The sequence below is a fragment of the Lynx rufus genome, unplaced genomic scaffold (genome assembly GCF_022079265.1).
Source record: "Lynx rufus isolate CCGP_SWC_20201006 ecotype Redwood Valley unplaced genomic scaffold, mLynRuf1.p SCAF_15, whole genome shotgun sequence".
Lineage (NCBI taxonomy): Eukaryota > Metazoa > Chordata > Mammalia > Carnivora > Felidae > Lynx > Lynx rufus.
Window position 1 is genome coordinate 54849447 of NW_025814829.1, and position 17689 is coordinate 54867135.

The 17689-nt window shown below is 39.0% G+C and overlaps 1 protein-coding gene across 6 annotated transcripts in view; it reads right to left on the bottom strand.

Moving 5' to 3' along the window:
- Nucleotides 1–17689, bottom strand: part of RGS7 (regulator of G protein signaling 7) — a 493624-nt gene that overhangs the window by 18203 nt on the left and 457732 nt on the right. For all 6 annotated transcript variants that reach the window (XM_047077340.1, XM_047077343.1, XM_047077341.1 and 3 more), the window contains one exon: nucleotides 4814–4888. In XM_047077340.1, coding sequence (XP_046933296.1) covers nucleotides 4814–4888 — 75 coding nt within the window. The remainder of the gene's footprint in view (nucleotides 1–4813; nucleotides 4889–17689) is intronic.

Below are 17689 nucleotides of genomic sequence, written 5' to 3' on the forward strand. Positions count from 1 at the left end.
TTGATACGAGTTTGGCAGACAGGTTATGAGGATCATCTGAAATGTAAAAGGCTTTGAATTTTTTTTAAAGTTAATATATTAAAATATTGGCCTAGGGCGGGTGGAGTAGACCTAGCAACAGGTAGGAATGGAGAAAGGGACATGAAGTTGTCTGAATGTCTCAATGTCTGCAGCTGGGGGTAAAGAAAATTAACTAATTGGGATCCATTTTGAGTTGTTAGCAAAGCTAGTTACTAACCAAGATGCTTTGATGTGATGAACATGTCCACTTATTCAAATCCAGCATTCCTGGACCAGCTTTCTTCATATAGGGTACCATCCAAATGAATACTGGGTAAGTTATTCACAAAATGAAACAGATCTGATGTTCTACATAAATATGTTCATATATGATTTCCCTTCACGTCTTAGAAGAAAGAGGTCTAAGAAAATTCTCTACTTTTAAAGCAGAAACGAAAGAGTGCAGACAGTTTTTATGCTTGTCTATACTGAGTGAAATCTCTGGGATTTTTCTGACTGGTGGTGGAGGGAGGGGATATTTCCCTTTCTTCTGGATTGCTCAGCTCAGCTAGAAAATGGATTGTGACCACATTTGCTGTCATGCGCAGGAAGCCCTGGCAGAGAGAGGGTAGAGAAGAGAGGGCAGGGTTAGAGAGACCCTGATGAGTCCCTGGGTCCATCACCCCCAGGGCTAACTCTGCCCCTGCTGGCCCCCAAGGCTTTAGAATATTCCCTGCTTGTAGCCATTTTGATCAGAGTGTCTATTGCCTGCAAGTTTATTGTCCTTCTTACTTAAAACCCTTTTGTGTCACTGTAAGGCATGAGCAGTTTCTTCTGTTAAGATTAAAATGCCACATTATGCATCCAGACAGGAGGAAATGCCAGTATTTTTATGTATAAACAGCTGTAGCCACTGCATTAAAAGCAGAAAAACTGGACATTTAATTGTGAATTTGCTAACCGTTCTTCCAGAATGTGCACATTAGCTATTAACTAAAATATGAAGTGCCTCAATGCCTAAATGAAGGTGATAGAAAAAAGAAAAGTAATGAGACAAGAAACAGCTTACTGTTGTTTTGAAATATGGGCTCTGGAGTTACAGGAAGTCATCCAAAGTGTGGGTTCAGTCATGCATGCACAAATGCTTTTTTAGTTTTCCTCAGGTTTTGTGTTGTTCTAGGACCCTTCTAGTTATTGTCGTAGAGAAGGATTCATCCTGTGATGCTTAATTTTTTGTGTCAGGTTGGCTGGGCCACAGTGCTCAGATATTTGTTCAAACATTATTCTGGTTGCTTCTTTGAGGATGTATTTTGAGTGAGATTAAAATTTAAATCAGCAGACTTTGAATAAAGCCTATTGCTGTCCATAATGTGGGTGGGCCTCATCCAATCAGTTGAAGGCCTGAAAAGAACAAAAAGATAGACCTCATCCAGGCAAGAGGGAATTCTGTCAGCAGATGGCAATTCTTCCCTGGGACTCTAGCCACTGGCCTACCTCATTAGATTTGGGGCTTGCCAAGCCTCTACAACTGTGTGAGTCAATTTCTTAAAATAAATCTTTCTCTATCTCTGTCACTCTCTCCTGCCCCCTTTGGGGGAACCCTGACTAATACACAGGCTGACCTATTATAATTAAAATTTTAGAAGCAGGCTGAAGAAAGCCAGGCACACAGTGCCCCTTAAAATTTGCCTAGATTAGGCTGACTCCCTTCTGACTATGCTACCTTATCATCCATAGAGATTTACGGAAACACATTTTCACCTACTTCTTTCTATTTTAGTATAGACAGGTTTAAAAACTGCCTAAATACTTAAACATATCTCAAATAAGATATACATCTAAGCCTTCTCTTCACATATTTGATATACCTATTTGAAATTCAACAATTAAATATAACATTCCAAACCCTGATATTGTTTAGGTACATGTGATGGATTACTGCTTTAGGGATTTACTGAGTCCCTTATTCTTGTTATATAATCGTGAGAAATATTATTGCAGCTGAATGCCAAATAAATTAACAGCAGCTCTCTCTGCTAAGCTCTCTCTGTTTGCGAAGATTAAGTATAATTCAGGGGTTCCACTTTCTTACTAGCAGTGGTTTAAGACAGAGCGTGGTCTCACAGCTAAGGGAATAAAGGACACAGCCCAATTAGCTGTGGAAGACAAAGGCAGTTTCCAGAGGTGACAGATTGGCCTCTGCCATTTGTGTCTAGGGCTTACAATCCCACAGACTTGCCTGCTCCCCAAGGACGTAACTGTGAACACTTCAGAGGATAGTAGGATAGTTTGTTGTTTTGCCATTTTTTAAAATAAAATGGTGTGGCAATTGAGAATCGCAAATCATTTAAATTCCCTCGATAACATTTATGGACTGAGTTGCATCCCTTTGAAATTCATGTTGGAGCCCTAATCCCCAATGTCACTGTATATGGAGATGGAGTCTATAAGGAGGTAATCAAAATTAAGGGAGGCCATTGGGTAAGACCCTAATCCCATGGAGCTGCTGTCCTGATAAAAGGGACAGACACCATAGCTCTCTGCCATGTGAGGACAGAACAAGAAGACAGCTGTGTATAAGCCAGGAAGAGAGCTCTCACCAAAATCCAACTTAATCGGGGACTTCTAGTCTCCAGAACTTTGAGTAAATAAATTCCCATTATGTAAGCCATTTGGAGCATTTTGTTATGGTAGCTTGAGCAGACTAATATATACCACTTAACACAATTATGTGGCTATATATGTATAGACATTTGTCTGCTTGCTCAAGGTATACACTGTCATTAGATCATGAGCTATGAGCGCAAGGTCATGTCTGTCCCATTTATCATCTAAACACCAGTAAAAGCCTAGCACAGAGACCTGTTAAATCTACTGATTGAATGGCTCATTCCAGTTACTAACCAAACATGAGCTAAAGTAGCAGTGGTCATAATTCTAAAAAAGAAACCAGTATGTGGCTTAGAGTCCTATAACCTTCTATGTAAAATGACACTTGTGAAGATTCTAGAAAATTCAACATGTTTGAATATGAGAAGCTATATATATCCAAAGGTGAAAAAAAAAAATCAGCCTTCTCCAATTGTTGAAAACAAGGGCATGCATGAAAACAAGGGCAAACACTTTCTTTTTTCTCTGGTAATTTTAGAGTTAGGGAGCTCTGCTTTAGGCCCTGTGGTTCTACCATTATTGATTTACAGGAAACTCTACCACAACCAAGACAAACAGAGCTTAGTAGTTCCATCTCTACAGCATTTCACCTTGCCAGGCCTGGTGTTTTCCCATTGTTAAGTGGCGCACAGCAATGCCAAGTAATGCTTTTCAAGCATTCAGAAAGCAGGATGCCATGTGAAACACCGTTAAAATAACAACACCGGATAGCGTTAAGAAGACAGTGTAAATGGTGGCTCTCTTATCTTTCAGTCCTATCTGCCCATCCATATGCTTTCTCTTTCCGAGCCAGAGCATATCTCAGTTGGTGTCTGTTGGGAAAACTTGACACAAAGTAAGGTATCATGAAAAGTAATTCTTCAAAATTCAGAAGTAGTGATAGGTGGCTAAATGTGCTTTTGGAGAGCTGATTGCAGCTCTGAATGCTGTTCCACAGCACAAAGCCAGTCCCTAGTGCCCTCAGGCTGTGCTGTGTGCAGAGGATGGAAGGAACTGCATGAGGCCAGTCACAGGAGAGCAGGGCCAACAGGCCTGCTTTGGTCTGGCTTTGCCTCGTTCTCTCAGAGAGCCCCTGGGAGCCACAGCTTTGGAGCACTGCATCTGAGCAGGTTTTGTGGCACTCTTCCCTTGGCTTCTTTATCCTGACATCAAGGTAAACTGCCTTAAAAGAAATAAAAAGTACTTGGATCACACTGGGGCCTCTGAACATGATATTTCTAGGGAGAGAGGAAAAAGACCACAAGAAATACGACTAAAAAAAAAAAAGTGTTTAGTGCCTATAGCAGGGACATACACCCTGGAAAGCCCTAATGCTACATAAGGAAACAGCCATAAAAGGGAAGGTCTTAAACTTCTGGAATGCTTTAATTCATTGGTGCCAGTCATGGGCTATGTCCTCAAGCCAGAAATCCTGATATGCATCAAGTGTTCTTCACGAAATGGATAAAAATGCCTTCTGTGTGTCTGTGTTACTTAAATAAATATGTAGGTACTATTGCTATGTATTTTCAAGAGATTATTTACAATGTCACTGAATTCTGGATAGGTTTCTTTTTGTTTGTTTGTTATGTATTTGCTCATGTAACAGATACCAAATGAACAAACAACCATTCTCTTACGGTTGTGTCACAAAATTCTGGTGTTAAAAGGGGGTCCTCATGCAAACTCTGTAGTCCTGCATCTTTATGATGTCTCTTTTCCTTCAGAATTTTCTCTAAAAATGCCCTTCTCTCATCAACATCACTTTTTCCAAGATAATCTCCATCTGTGTTTCCTCATCCTCCGGGTTCTGAAAGAGAAGCCTTTCTCTGTTGATGACCCTTCTTTCCAATGGAGAGAGGAGGTATCCTTGGCATCTTTGCCCCATCAGGGCCACTTGCACGCCTTGGGACCTGTGCATGCTGGAAAACCACATGCTGGAGAACCGTGATGGTTCTACTTGGTCAGGAGAGATGGACTGATGGAAGACCAGGGTTTGAGCTCCCAGATTTTCTTCCAGCCAAGGAACAAGGAAGAGCAGGGAAGATGCTAGAATATATTCCAGGAAGTGGGAGAAAATTTGTTATGACTGGCATCCTCCTATGGCGTCCTCCTATGGTGTGCAACTTATTACCGAGATCAGCACAGCAAAGGTGGATTTTACCTTCCGTGTTTTATGTGGGTTTCTCATTCTGGATGACTTCTTAATGTCCACTTCAGTGGTATTTACACACCCAGGCTGGAAATGGAAAAACAGAGAGACAAAGGAATCTTTGGGGATGAGGTTTTTGATTCATGCATTAATGACTTGCCATCCACAACCTGAACAAAAGCTGTGATGACACAGGTCTCTGGAAGTTCTTTCTGAATGGCCACAGCCACCCATCAACGGAGCCAGTAAAAAAATATAGTACACTCTCACTCCTTGCACATAAAGGACTTCAGATACCATTCTTGAATATATTCCAGAGAAACAGGGACAAGAAATGCACAGGCTCTGCCTTTGAAAGTGGGTACTGACATTAGTAGGGGCTAATCCAACAGACTGGGAGCAAGGGTGTCCAGAGACCAAGCGGCTGATGGCCCAGCTGGTACCCACAGACAGCCCTGCTCAGAGTACTCCTCTATGTGACGTGACACTGTTATCAAATGGCTGTTTGCTTCCCAAGTTGGAAAACTACAATTAGTTGACCCAGCTCAAATCCCAGGTGAATTTTTTTTGCAATGATTCGTGAAATTGGGGGACTAGGAATATTTGTTTTCCATACACAGAATAGGATTGTGGTCAGCCTGTTACTGGTTCTCTGACAATCTCAGGAGCATCATTTTGCCAGACCTACTGTTCTGTTGCACAGAAACAGAGAACTGTAAACCTTCTTTTGTATTTGGAGGAGGAGAGGGGTTGAGGGAGGGAGTAAGAAAAGAGGGAGAGGATGGGGCTGAGGAGGAAGGAGAGGGAGAAAAGGGAGGGGGGAGGGAGAGGGAAGGGAGAGGTAGTGGGAGGAAAAAGAGAAGAAAGGAGATTCAAGAATACAGGGGACCTTATATCTGGAAAGGTCCTTAGACATCACTTAGTCTTTAGAAGTGATTGGAAGGAAGCATTTTTGTGGGTTGTGTTTCCCTAACTTTCAAGTTTTGGTACCAGATATAGGGATCTCTGGTACTAGTATAAGAAGTATCATGTTGTATAACTCTGTGCAGTTTCTCTGTTTTTTTTCCCACAGAATGTAAGATCCTTAAACATGAGATATACTTGAAAGTGATTACAGAGAAACTATGAATGTGGAAAAAGACTTTTGCACAGTTGGGATGTTACGGGAGGAGGCGGGGCAAAAAGGCAGCAATGATGTGATTCTGGAAATAAGCTGTTCTCCACACTCACTGGCAGGCAAGGGGCTTCACTTTTGGTTTAATGAAGACTTGCATGCAGGAATTTCCTTGAAGAACCCTCTCCTGATAGCACAGCCATTGGGAAGAAGCTCCACCATAATAGTGTAAAGGATAAAAAAGTAAGTAAAGAAAGCCCTTTTTCTTGATTTTTTTCTACATAGGTTGCATGTGAAATATATATACGACAGACACACAAATACACACATGCATGTGCATGCACACACACACACTGCACTAAAAATGAATAAATCACAAATTTGGTTTGCATATCTATACATGCAAACCATATATATAAACCATGATCTGCTTGGCAGTAAGGAGGAAAAACACCCACATGGGTGGGATGTAGTTACTAATTGACACTGAGTAACTCAATTTAGCTACCTCACCATACTGATCAATGTCTGATATTCTGATTTAATTTTTCTGTGGCTACTAGCAGCGTAAGTATTTTTCAAGAGACCCCAGTGAGTTTGATATGCAGCCAGAATTCACAACCACTGATAACAAAGATAACAAAGATAATGGTTTAAAACTATTAAAGTAATATTAAAGTGTTTTCATTTCCTATTCAATTTCCATTTCCTTGCAGCCTTCCACCTGTAAGGCTCGGTCCATTAGGAAGACGAGGCACTGAAATTCTTTATGCTCTTATTGATTCATGGCAAGACAGATCATAGAAATCTTCTTCTATATGTTAAAGGGTGGGAATAGTAAGGGCATGCCCTTCCATGACCTGGAGAAAGACAGACCATTTATTATTTATTTAATAAATATTTATTTCTGATATTGTGATAAATTTTGTGATAAATAGTGACATACAAGGACAAAGGGATGATCTTCTAATATAGTAAGCATGATAAGTATGTGAATCATCACACTGTAGGAGCACAGGACTGGAGAGAAGTTTGGCCAAGGCATTACGCAACGGAACATTTCATATATCCATTGTTATGTACATCCTCTTGGCTCTCACCAACATGGCTGAATTATATTTATTTATCGTTTGAGCAAATTTGATCCCAATAAGACCATGCTGTCTTCGGTTATTTAATTTCTTTCTTTTAGTTTTAGAGAGAGACAGAGTGCAAGTGGAGGAGAGGGCCAGAGGGAGAGAGAGAGAGAGAGAGAGAGAGAGAGAGAGAGAGAAGAGAGAATCCCAAGCATGGTGCCCGATGAGGGGCTCAATCCCATGACTCTGGGATCAGGACCTGAGCCAAAACAGGAGTCAGATGCTCAAATGATTGAGCCGCCTAGGTGCCCATCTTTGATTATTTTAATATATAAAATGTACCACTAGCTGGCACCAGATCCACATGAAATGTTATGGCTAAATTGGTTTTCTGCACTACTAAGCATAGCTTCCCAATAAAATACAAATAACATCACCATTACCAAGTAAGCACTCAATGAAAATGTTCAAACATGTACTCCTGGCCAGATATAATATTAAATTCATAGTATTGTTCAATTTAAGGAATAATGAAATAATATTTACACTGACCTAGAAAAGAATCATAAATTATTTCTAGTGATTCAAAGATAAATTTATTTTCAATAGAATTAAGCTGTGTTGTGACGTTACTGTAACACTATTTATTAAAAAGTACAATTGAATTCCTTAGAATCCATTCCTGAAGAAGGAAAAGGATCATATTATTGAGAAATATTACTGCCATAGTGTACATGTAAGTGTCTCAATGAGTTGCAAAACAGAGATGAAATTTTGGTTTCATCATTGATGAAACCATCATTTTCCTTAAAACAATCTGAATATCATTTAGTTCCTGTCATGCAAAATGACATTATTGTAGCAGAAGGCACACTCTGCTCAGGATAACTGGGGAAACTTAAGGACTCTTCAGTGAAGAGAGTAATGGAGAACCACTTTCTTTAATTCAGTCCCAGTAGCTGAAGTGAAATTTTCTGAAGTGATTAAAACAATGTCCTAAATGACAAATAAATGGAGAGTTAAGAATAAGGTGGCAAATAGAACTGATAATATCCATATTCCTGGAAATTAAAAAAAAAAGACAGGATTCTGGGAAAATCAAGACTTTGAATGTTGAAATATTTGTCTTTTTGTAACACAGTACAAGGTTTAAAAGTTCAATTTGCAATGTATTTTACCTCAATGAAAATGATTCCCTCCTTATCCTCATAAAAAGTGGTTATAGATTTTAGAGTGATCAATCTCAGGATACTTTTTTAAACATTCAATTGAAGCTTTTATTTCTGTTCTTGGGCCAACAGGGCTCACTAAATGCTACACACAAAGGAAGTTGTTTAAGGTAACTACACTGGAATTCCTTTCATTCACCCTTTCATTCATCTGATTACTACCTAATCTTATTTGCTGGACACAGATTCTGGATTATGTAATCCTGCTTCAGTGTAGGCTATGAACAAATTCTGAGAGTCAACAGACAGAAGGAAGGCTCCTGCATCAGAGGGGAGGGAAATGTACCAAGATGCTTGGAGCTGTGGAAAGTGGTCGGGTCAGGTAGAAATTATAGCCCACAGGAAGGACTTTGATTTAAGTCTAAACATAAGGGGATGTCTTAAGGGAAATGACTTAATATGATTTATATTTTTAAAAACTCAATCTCTGTAGGGCACCTGGGTGTCTCTGTCAGTTGGGCGTCTAACTTCGGCTCAGGTCATGATCTCACAGTTCATGAGTTTGAGCCCTGAGTCGGGCTCTGGGTTGACAGCTCAGAGACTGGAGCCTGCTTTGGATTCTGTGTCTCCCTCTCTCTCTCTGACCCTCCCTGGCTCACACTCTGTCTTTCTCTCAAAAATAAATAAACATTAAAAAAATTAAAAAAATAATCTCTGAGCCTGGAGCCTGCTTCAGATTCTGTTTCCCTCTCTCTCTGCCCCTCCCCTGCTCACTCTCTGTCTCTCTCTGCTTCTCAAAAAAAAAAAAATATGTATATATATACTCATATATACATATATATTTATATGTATTTATATATTATATATATAAATTATATATATTCATATATATAACATATATATTATATATAACATATATTTTATATATAACATATATTTTATATATATATATATATATATATATAATATATATAAACTCACTATGGTTTCAAAAAAAATAACTCAAGATGGATCATAAACCTTAATGTGAAATGCTAAACTATAACCCCCCCGGAAGATAGCATAGGAGAAAATCTAGGTGATCCTGAGTTTGGTGATGACTTTTTAAACATGACACGAAAAGCACCATACATTAGAGAAATCAATGATACATTGGACTTCATTAAAATTGAAAAACTATGCTCTGTGAAAGACAAGCCAGAGTGGGGAACAAAAACCCACAACACTTGCAAATGGTACATCTGATGAAGGACTGTTATCCCAAATATACAAAGAACTCTTAAAACTCAACAATAAGAAAAAAAACTCAACAATAAGAAAATGAACAACCTAATTTAAAGGTGGGTAAAAGTATCCACATATGAGTGAAGACATATGGTATCTGTCTTTCTCTGCCTGACTTATTTCACTTATAACCCTCTCCAGTTCCATCCACATTGCTACAAATGGCCAGATTTCACTCTTTTTCATTGCCAAGTAGTATTCCATTGTATATATAAAACGCATCTTCTTTATCCACTCGTCACTTGATGGACATTTAGGCTCTTTCCATAGTTTGCCTATTGTTGAAAGTGCTACTATAAACATTGGGGTACGAGTGCCCCTATGCATCAGCACTCCTTTATCCCTTGGGTAAATTCCTAGCAGTGCTATTGCTGGGTCATGGGGTAGATCTGTTTTTAATTTTTTTGAGGAACCTCCACACTATTTTCCAGATTGGCCACACAAGTTTGCATTCCCACCAACAGTGCAAGAGGTTTCCCATTTCTCCACATCTTCTCCAGCATCTATAGGCTCCTGATTTGTTCATTTTAGTCACTCTGACTGGCGTTGAGATGGTATATCATATGTGGATCCTGAGAAACTTCACAGAAGACCAGGGGGGAGGGGAAGGGGGAAAAAATTACAGAGAGGGAAGGAGGCAAATCATAAGAGACTCTTAAATACTGAGAACAAAGTGAGGGTTGATGGGGCGTGGGGGAGAGGGGAAAGTGGGTGCGGGCATTGAGGAGGGCACCTGTTGGGATGAGCACTGGGTGTTGAAACCAATTTGACAATAAATTATATATAAAAAAAATAAATAGGGGCGCCTGGGTGGCGCAGTCGGTTAAGCGTCCGACTTCAGCCAGGTCACGATCTCGCGGTCCGTGAGTTCGAGCCCCGCGTCAGGCTCTGGGCTCATGGCTCAGAGCCTGGAGCCTGTTTCCGATTCTGTGTCTCCCTCTCTCTCTGCCCCTCGCCTGTTCATGCTCTGTCTCTCTCTGTCCCAAAAATAAATAAACGTTGAAAAAAAAAATTAAAAAAAAAATAAATAAAAAAAATAAAAAAATAAATAAATATGGATAAAAGGTCTGAACAGACACCTCACTGAAGAAGATACACAGATGACAAATGAGCGTAAGAAAAGATGCTGTACGTCATGTGTCATTAGAGAATTGCAAATTCAAACAATTAAATACCACTACACGCTTATTAGAATAGCCAACATCCACAGCCCTGACAACATCACATATTACAGGGCATGTGAAGCAAAAAGAGCTCCTATTCCTTGCTGGTGGGAATGCAAAATGGTACAGCCCAGTAGTGAAAGCCTTGACGGGTTTGTTTTTGTTTTTGTTTTTGTTTTACCTTTTTGTAATTCAAGTGCGTGATTTAGGCATTGATGAGTCAGCAACCATTTCAAAAAGGAACCCACTTCAAAGATAAAGAAGCAGTTTGTCTCCAACACAGATGCTCCTTTGTTTTGGAGATCTTGGTTGGTTTCAATACTGATCATCTTGGCTACTTGTTTTTATTTTATTTTTGTTCTTTCTCTTCCAGTGTTTAAATTTCCACTCTTAGGTTTTAAATTCACCAATAAAGAGTGAGCCCATGAAACCCTAGGCCCCCAACCTCAACCCCAAGAAAAGCAGTACTCTGGGGCTCATGCGCTCTCCCCTCTCCTCAACTTTATCATGTGGCCCCAGATGTGCTATGTAATTACTTTTTTCTGTAAGTTGTAAAGCATTATTTTTTTCAAAGTTTCCTGATAATTGTTGTGGAAGGGCAACTTGCAGAAGAACCACATAAGAACCACATCATTGATCCAACCATAACACTGGTTATTGATAGGCTGAGACCAACACAAAACAAGCCACTCTGGAAGACAGTTTGGCAGTTTCTTACAAAACTAAACATACTTTCACCATTTGATCCAGCAACTGTATTCCTTAGTATTTATCCAAAAGAGTTGAAAAATTATGTTCTCACAAAAGCCTGCACGTGGATGTTTATTGCAGGTTTAGTCACAATAACTGCCAAAATGTGGCATCCTTCAGTAGGTGAATGGATAAATAAACTGTGGTGTGGAACACCATGGAATATTATTTATGGATGAAAAGAAATAAGCAAGCCATGAAAAGACATGGAGGGCCTTAAATGCCTATTATGAAGTGAAAGAAGTCAGTCTGAAAAGGCTACCCTGTATGATTCCAACTATACGACATTCTGGAAAAGGCAAAACTATGGAAACAATAAAAAGATCAGTGGTTTTCAGGGGTTAGGGAGAGGGATGGATGACTTAGGCAGATCACAGAAAATTTTTACGGTGGTGAAACTGTTCAGTATGATACTATAACGGTGGATACATGTCATTATATATTTGTTTAAAGCCATAGAATGCACAACACCATTACATTAGAGTGAACCCCAATGTAAATTATGGACTCTGGGTGACAATGATGTGTCTGTGCAGGCTCTCTGATAGCAACAGAGGTACCACCCTGGTGAGGGATGCATTTTGAAGTCAGAATCAACACAACTTGCTGATGGATTAAGTTAAGGAGCATGGTGAGGCAAAAGAGTCAACAATGACTCCTAGTTATTGGCAACTGGGTGAGGTGGTGCCATTTATCGAGACGAGGAAGGCTGGGAGAGGAACAGATGTAAACAAAGAGAGAAATCAGGGATGGCTCCTGGATTTCATTTACACACAATTTCAGTATTTTTACTGAATTCTCCAACTAGAATACAGCTCTTTATGCAGTCATTGTCAAGGTTCATGGCTCAGAACACTTCAACATTAATGCTTATACAATAATCTGTCCCTGGCCGGCCACATCCTTTTGTGTCTTTGACTTTTTAGGTGCATATCATTGAGTGTGCAAAACCAATGTCTGATAGTCAGTTATGGAAAACCTGGTGGAGTGGCATCCCATTACTCAGAGCCTCTACTACATTTCTCTAAATTCTTCTCCAGTGCATCCTACCACACTCTCTTAATCTGCTCTGGTTGAAATCAGACCACTTCTACTTAATATCTAGTAACTGTCTGTTCATCCTTCTGTGATAGTCCCTTTTTATAGACTAGCAGCTGCCATGCAGACAAGTACAGCCAGATTGTCACAGTTCTCAACAAGCTACCAAGAGGACCCTAATGAGTGAGCTTGCTATGGCTTCTCTGTGATCACAGGCATTGCTCATGTTTCATGTCCAGTTTTTAGACATTTAAAATATTTCTAGCTAGAATTTCTTTGGAATAAAACAAAAATCACTGGGTAGAGGCTGAGTTGTCATACTTACCTTGAATAAAATATGAGTTCCTTCAGGAAGTGACAAAAGCCTGAGGCAGGTATGCATGGGTCTACCACTCATACAAGTGATTGATCTCCCTCATGTCCTGTGATTTTTTTCTTCACAAAATGCTGGTTGCAATTTGAGGGCATGGAAAGATTTTTAGTTGGGGAATGAAAAAGACCCCTCTTAGACTGAACACACACACTCCAACTTACTGCGCACTAGGAAGTCCTGGGTTCGCATCAAGGGCATTTTCATAACCTACAGCTAACTGGCATTTGGGATGGCATTATGTTGCTGTCCTTCTGGGATCTCATTCATGGGAGGGTGAGTAGCAACATGATTTTGGGATTCCTCGTCCATAAGCTTAATATCATCAAATGTCTTCACTTTTTTTTTTTTTTTTTACTTTAACTCCTAATGTGTTTGTTGAATGTACGCATGAAGGAAATAAACCTAAACCAGATCTCTGATGGCAATGGAAATTTCCCCAGCATAAAAGTTAAGAGCTGAAAAGTAGGAAAATGGATCACTTAACTGAATTGGTGAAAACAATTTTGCAGGTAATACTATTGTTGGTCTTGACGATTTAATGGTGTGCTGTAACTGGTGAACAGAACCAAATAAAATTCCTCATAGTATAAATAACTCACCAAAAAATAACTAAAATTCCTAAGTAGTACAAATAAGTAACTTCAAAAGGCTTACAATAATTGTTGCAACAAATGACAATGGGACAACTAGAAAAGAACAACTTCATGAAAATCAGTGGCTATTGGAATTGGCCTTGAATTCAATAGCCTTGAATTACAAAGGATATGGGAGAGTCTTAAGTCATATGTTCCCAAATGGAAAAGAGGCATATTTCCCTCTCCGGACCAGATACACACAGAAAGGCTGTCTTTACACACAACTCAGCTCAGCAAGACCTCTATAAAGAAGATGAATTTCAAAGACACACTCTGTTGCATTAAACTTGATTTCCAAAGGTAGGAAAAGATAAGTATTTTATTTATCTAGCGGTGTCAGAAAAGAGAGGTTCACATAAAGTTATTTTGCAGATTAAATATTTATCACTGAGAGCCAAAACTCAATTTTATTTTCACCATTGGAAAAAAAGATATTCTAAAATAATTCCCACACATCCCTAGATTCTTGCACAATTATATCCAAAGCAATGCAATCTTTTCTTGTTGATTCAAGGTCATTATTGAGAACTATACTTACTGTGCCATCCTTAAGACAGCAATGCCTGTGAGGCTGGATGGCCTTAACTCTTAATGGTTTTTGAGCTTTCATGACATTTTAGGTCATTTTTTGAATGCCTCTGCCTTCTGCCAGTCAGTTGTCAATTTTGTTGCTCTCAGTGTCCTTCCTCCCAGCACCAACCCATCATCCTCTAATCTGTTACTTGGGTTCTGACAGGGGTCAGGAAAGCAGAAAAATGCTTCTTGAACACAGTGCCTCATATTTTTGCAAATGAGCCAACCAAAGCACCTGAGTTAGAGTGTGGGTGTTTTTAACAATTTCTTTGGCTAAAATTTTTGGAGTTTATTCTTGGCTAAGTTTTAGGTAGAATTAGGTTTTTGGATATGTGAGGAAGGAAATGCAAGTTGTGACAAAGGGAATGTAGGTAACTTCTCATATCTTTCAGAAAACTTATCAGGACATAAATATCTACAGGCTAATTAAGTGGATCAGAGTAGATGACATGAAAACTTTTTCTGGAGTTCTGAGATACGGGGACTTCACACAGAAGGGGAGCTGGCAATTCATTCTGTGCTCAGGGGCGGGAGGAGAAGTGCAGTGAGACACTGGGCAGTGCCCTACAGGAGTGTCTGCCCCAAATCCTGCAAGTGAACAATCATGCCCCTGCTCTACCAACCACTGGTGGGAGAAGCCTTCCAGACACAGTACTAGTTTTAGATCAGTTGCTCAGAAAAGACACTGACCAGCCCTGAGCTCCTCCTAGCCTCCCCATTCCATTCCTCATTGCCTTTGCAGCAAAGGCCATATCCATCCACCAGGGCGTTCATGCTATGATCTGGCAGTCGTCAGCCACAGCTTGCTTTCCCTTCCTTCCCACATTTCATTCAACAGCAAGTGTTGTGCACTTTACTCCAAACACATCCTGAATTTATCTGCTCCCCCTCGTGCCACCATCCTGGTCCAAGCTGCCATTATCTCCCACCTGGACTATCTCAGCAGACTTCTGATTTGTCTTCATCAATCCTTTCTTGCTTTTTACCCTCTACACCCAAGTTGTTCTCTGCACTGCAGCCAGACTGACCTTTTAATACTGTAGCCATGTCACCACTCTCCTCTTCAAACCTCTTCTTATCACGTTTCAGATAGAAGGCAAACCCTTTCCCATGTTCTACAAGGTGCTACATAAATGGCCTCTGTCTACCTTTCCAACTCTGTTTGGTATCTCTTTGCCTCTGCTCACTTTAGTCCAACCTCATCCACCTCCCTCCTATTCCTTATATGTGTCAGGTTCTTCCCTTTGGACTGGCTGCTACTTCTTTCCACAAATATTATGTAGCTGGCCCCTTGCCATTTGGGTCCGACATAATGCTTCCAATCATACCACCTTGTTTTTATTTATAGCACTTGCCTCTACATGTAATGTTCTTATATATTATCTTTGTTTATTCTTTCTCTACCAAAATGTAAGCTCCTCAAATATAGAGGCTTTGCCTGTCATGTTTAATGCCATCATTTTTTTTCTGTTACGTAGTAGGTGCTTAATGAATATTTAATGAATAAATCAATGAATGAATGAGAGAAATCATACATTTTACATAATAGCTATTTCTGAACACTACTCGTGCTAAAAAGATGAAATGAGTTTTATTTACTGTGTTTTGGTATATGTGTGTGTATGCTCAAGCATATTGGTACCTATAACTTAAATCCCAGACCAATTGGTCATAAATTATCATTATTTTTTTAAATTTTTTTTTAAATCTTTTTTAAAAAAATTTTTTTAACGTTTATTTATTTTTGAGACAGAGACAGAGTATGAACAGGGGAGGGACAGAGAGAGAGGGAGACACAGAATCTGAAATGGGCTCCAGGCTTTGAGCTGTCAGCACAGAGCCTGACACGGGGCTCGAACTCACAGACTGTGAGATCATGACCTGAGCCGAAGTCGGACGCTTAACCGACTGAGCCACCCAGGCGCCCCAATTATCATTATTATCTTACATTATGAACAGGAAACATATTGTTTAATTTTTCAGTTAGGCTTCAAAGAAACATTTGTTTCAAGAAAATTTAGCTCAAATATTTTTTCTCTTGAAATATAAGTAGCCCATTGGTTGATAAGTATATATGGCTAATGGTATATTGCTTCCAGATTTTATGGGGGTTGAATACTTAAAAAGCAGGAGGCCACTGGGAACTTACAAAGGCTCAGTTTTAGAGAAGGCAATATGAGCAAACTCCTCTGCCCCTGCATTTACAATTTCCATTCAAACTGTCTCCATTTTGACCTATAGTCTTCAAGGACAAATAAAACTTGTGCCTCTGTCCATTTTCCCTACCTGGATGTTTAAGGCACAGTGGAGTTAAGATGAAACAACTTAGCTATAGGGCATAATAGCATAGCTCATGAGTCAGTTTTTGGTTTTCAAAAGCTTGTGGGTTTCTAACAATATAAAGTCACCCAATCCATAAAAATGGGATGTCTTTCCATTTGTTTGTGCCTTGTTTAATTTTTTATCAGTATTTTGTAGTTTTCAATATACAAGTCTTTTACCTCATTATTTAAGTTTATTCCTAAGTATTTTGTTCTTTTTATGTGTCCTGTTGTAAATGGGATTACTTTCCTAATTTCCTCTATAGATAGTTTGTTGTTAAATATTGGAACCTTTGCACACTATTGTTGGGAATGCAAAATGGTGCTGCCATTATGGAAAATAGTATGGACATTTCTCTAAAAATTAAAAACACAATTGTCAAAAGACCCAGCAATCCCACTTCTGAGTATTTGTTTTAAACAACTGAAATCAGAATCTCGAAGATAGAAGCACTCTCATGTTAACTGCGGTACTACTCACAATGGTCAAGATGTGGAAACAACCTAAATGTCCCTTGACAGAGAAAGGATAAATAAACTGTGGTAAATGCATACAATAGAATACTATTCAGTCTTAACAGAAGAAAGGATGAAAGAATGAAAGAATGAAGGAAAGAAAGAAAGAAAGAAAGAAAGAAAGAAAGAAAGAAAGAAAATCCCACAATATGTAAGAACATGGATGAACTTTGAGGTCATGGTGCTAAGTTAAATAAGCTTACAACCTAGAAGAAATGGATAAATTCCTAGAAACATACAATCTTCTAAAACTGAACCAGGAAGAACTAGAAAATCTGAATATACCGATTACAAGTAATGAAACAGAATCAGTAATCAGAAAACTATGAAAAAATAATAGTACAGGACCAGATGGATCCAAGTGGATTCTACCACACATTTAAATAAGAAATAATACCTATTCTCCTCAAACTATTCCAAAAAACAGAAAAGAAAGGAAAACTTCCAAATATATTCTATGAGGCCAGGATTTTCCTGACACCAAAAGTACACAAAGTCATCATGCACACAAAAAAAATCTATAGGCCAATAACCCTGATGAACATAGATTCAAAACTCCTCAACAAAGTATTAGCAACTACATAAAATACATTAAAAAATTATTCATCGCAATAATGTAGGATTTATTCCTCAGATGCTATGATGGTTCAATATTCACAAAAATCAATCACATCACGTACCATGTCAAGAAAACAAAGGAAAAAACTCATACGATAATTTTAATAGATGCAGAAAAAAGCATTTAACAAAATTCAACATTCATTCATGATAAATTGTACTGGAAGTCCTAGCCACAGCAATCAGACAGAAGAGATAAGAGACATCATATTGGTAAAGAAAGAAGCTAAACTGTGTATTTGCAAATGACATGATGCT